A 1258-nucleotide genomic window follows, 5' to 3' on the forward strand; every position below is an offset into this window, starting at 1 on the left:
ATGGACCCAGTAAATAATTCTAGGGTGGCTGAGTTTGTGTTGCTGGGACTCTCCAGTTCTTGGAAGCTCCAATACTTCTTCTTCATGTTGTTTAATGTCTTGTATGTCACCATTGTGCTGGGCAACCTCCTCATTGTCCTCACAGTGATCTCTGAACCTGCCCTGCACACACCCATGTACATCATGCTCAGTAATCTTTCTGTTTTTGATGTGTTTCTGGCCACTTATTCAACCCCCAAAATGATCCATGATTTCCTCTATGAACCCAAGACCATCTCCTTTGAGGGCTGCATGGCCCAGATATTCCTACTCCATGTCTTTGCTGGTGGAGAGATGATGCTCCTTGCAGCCATGGCATATGACAGGTATGTAGCCATATGCAAACCTCTCCATTATGCAACCATCATGAACTTGTGCAAATGTACAGGTATAGTAGTAGGCTCTTGGATGATTGGGGTCATGCACTCACTGAGCCAGTTAGCTTTCACTGTAAACTTGCCCTTCTGTGGTCCAAACATAGTGGACAGTTATTACTGTGACCTTACTTTGGTCATCAAACTTGCCTGTACAGATCCTTATGTCGCTGAAGTGTTGATGCTTTTGGATAGTGGGCTCATGGGGATGACATCATTCGTGCTCTTGCTGATCTCCTACACAGTCATCCTGGTCCCTGTGCGGCGTCGTTGCTCAGTGCACGTGGCCAAAGCCCGAAGTACTCTGACTGTCCACATCATTGTAGTGACCCTCTTTTTTGGGCCGTGTATCTTCATCTATGCTTGGCCTTTTAGCAACTTTCCAGTAGATAAAGCCCTTTCTGTGTTCTCTACAGTTTTCACACCTATATTGAACCCCATTATCTATACATTGAGAAACAAAGAGGTGAAATCACCAATAAAAACTAAAGACCAAGTATATAAATTCTAGGCTGCTATCTCAGCTGTCTCTCTCAAGATTAGATTTGTTGAGTTGAGTAGACAGAAAAAAATTGGACTTTTTTTCTTGTGAACACCATTATTTTTTAAAATAATTTGGTTTAAAGTGATAAATGTAATATATGTTCCTTGTTAAATATTTATAATAAAGAAGCTTACATGCAATTATACATTCTCTAACTATACTTACTTTTGGTATAGTTTTATAGTTTATATTTAATTTGCTTATATTTGCTACCTAATATCAGTGACAAGATGTTTAACAAACTATTGTACAATTTATATTGTATGAAATTAATTTCATAAAATTTAGGTGCATATTCATA

General features: G+C 39.1%; 1 protein-coding gene across 1 annotated transcript; it reads left to right on the forward strand.

The window, feature by feature from the left end:
- LOC125135332 (olfactory receptor 4K15-like) lies at positions 1-924 on the forward strand. Its single transcript, XM_047795351.1, has one exon. It carries the CDS (start codon positions 1-3, stop codon positions 922-924), a length of 924 nt encoding a protein of 307 aa, XP_047651307.1.
- Positions 925-1258: the final 334 nt, after the last annotated feature.

This window comes from Phacochoerus africanus, chromosome 9 (genome assembly GCF_016906955.1).
Source record: "Phacochoerus africanus isolate WHEZ1 chromosome 9, ROS_Pafr_v1, whole genome shotgun sequence".
NCBI lineage: Eukaryota > Metazoa > Chordata > Mammalia > Artiodactyla > Suidae > Phacochoerus > Phacochoerus africanus.

Excerpts from the sequence above, each read along its gene's own strand:
- LOC125135332 (XM_047795351.1), top strand. The coding sequence starts at position 1 with ATGGACCCAGTAAATAATTCTAGGGTGGCTGAGTTTGTGTTGCTGGGA.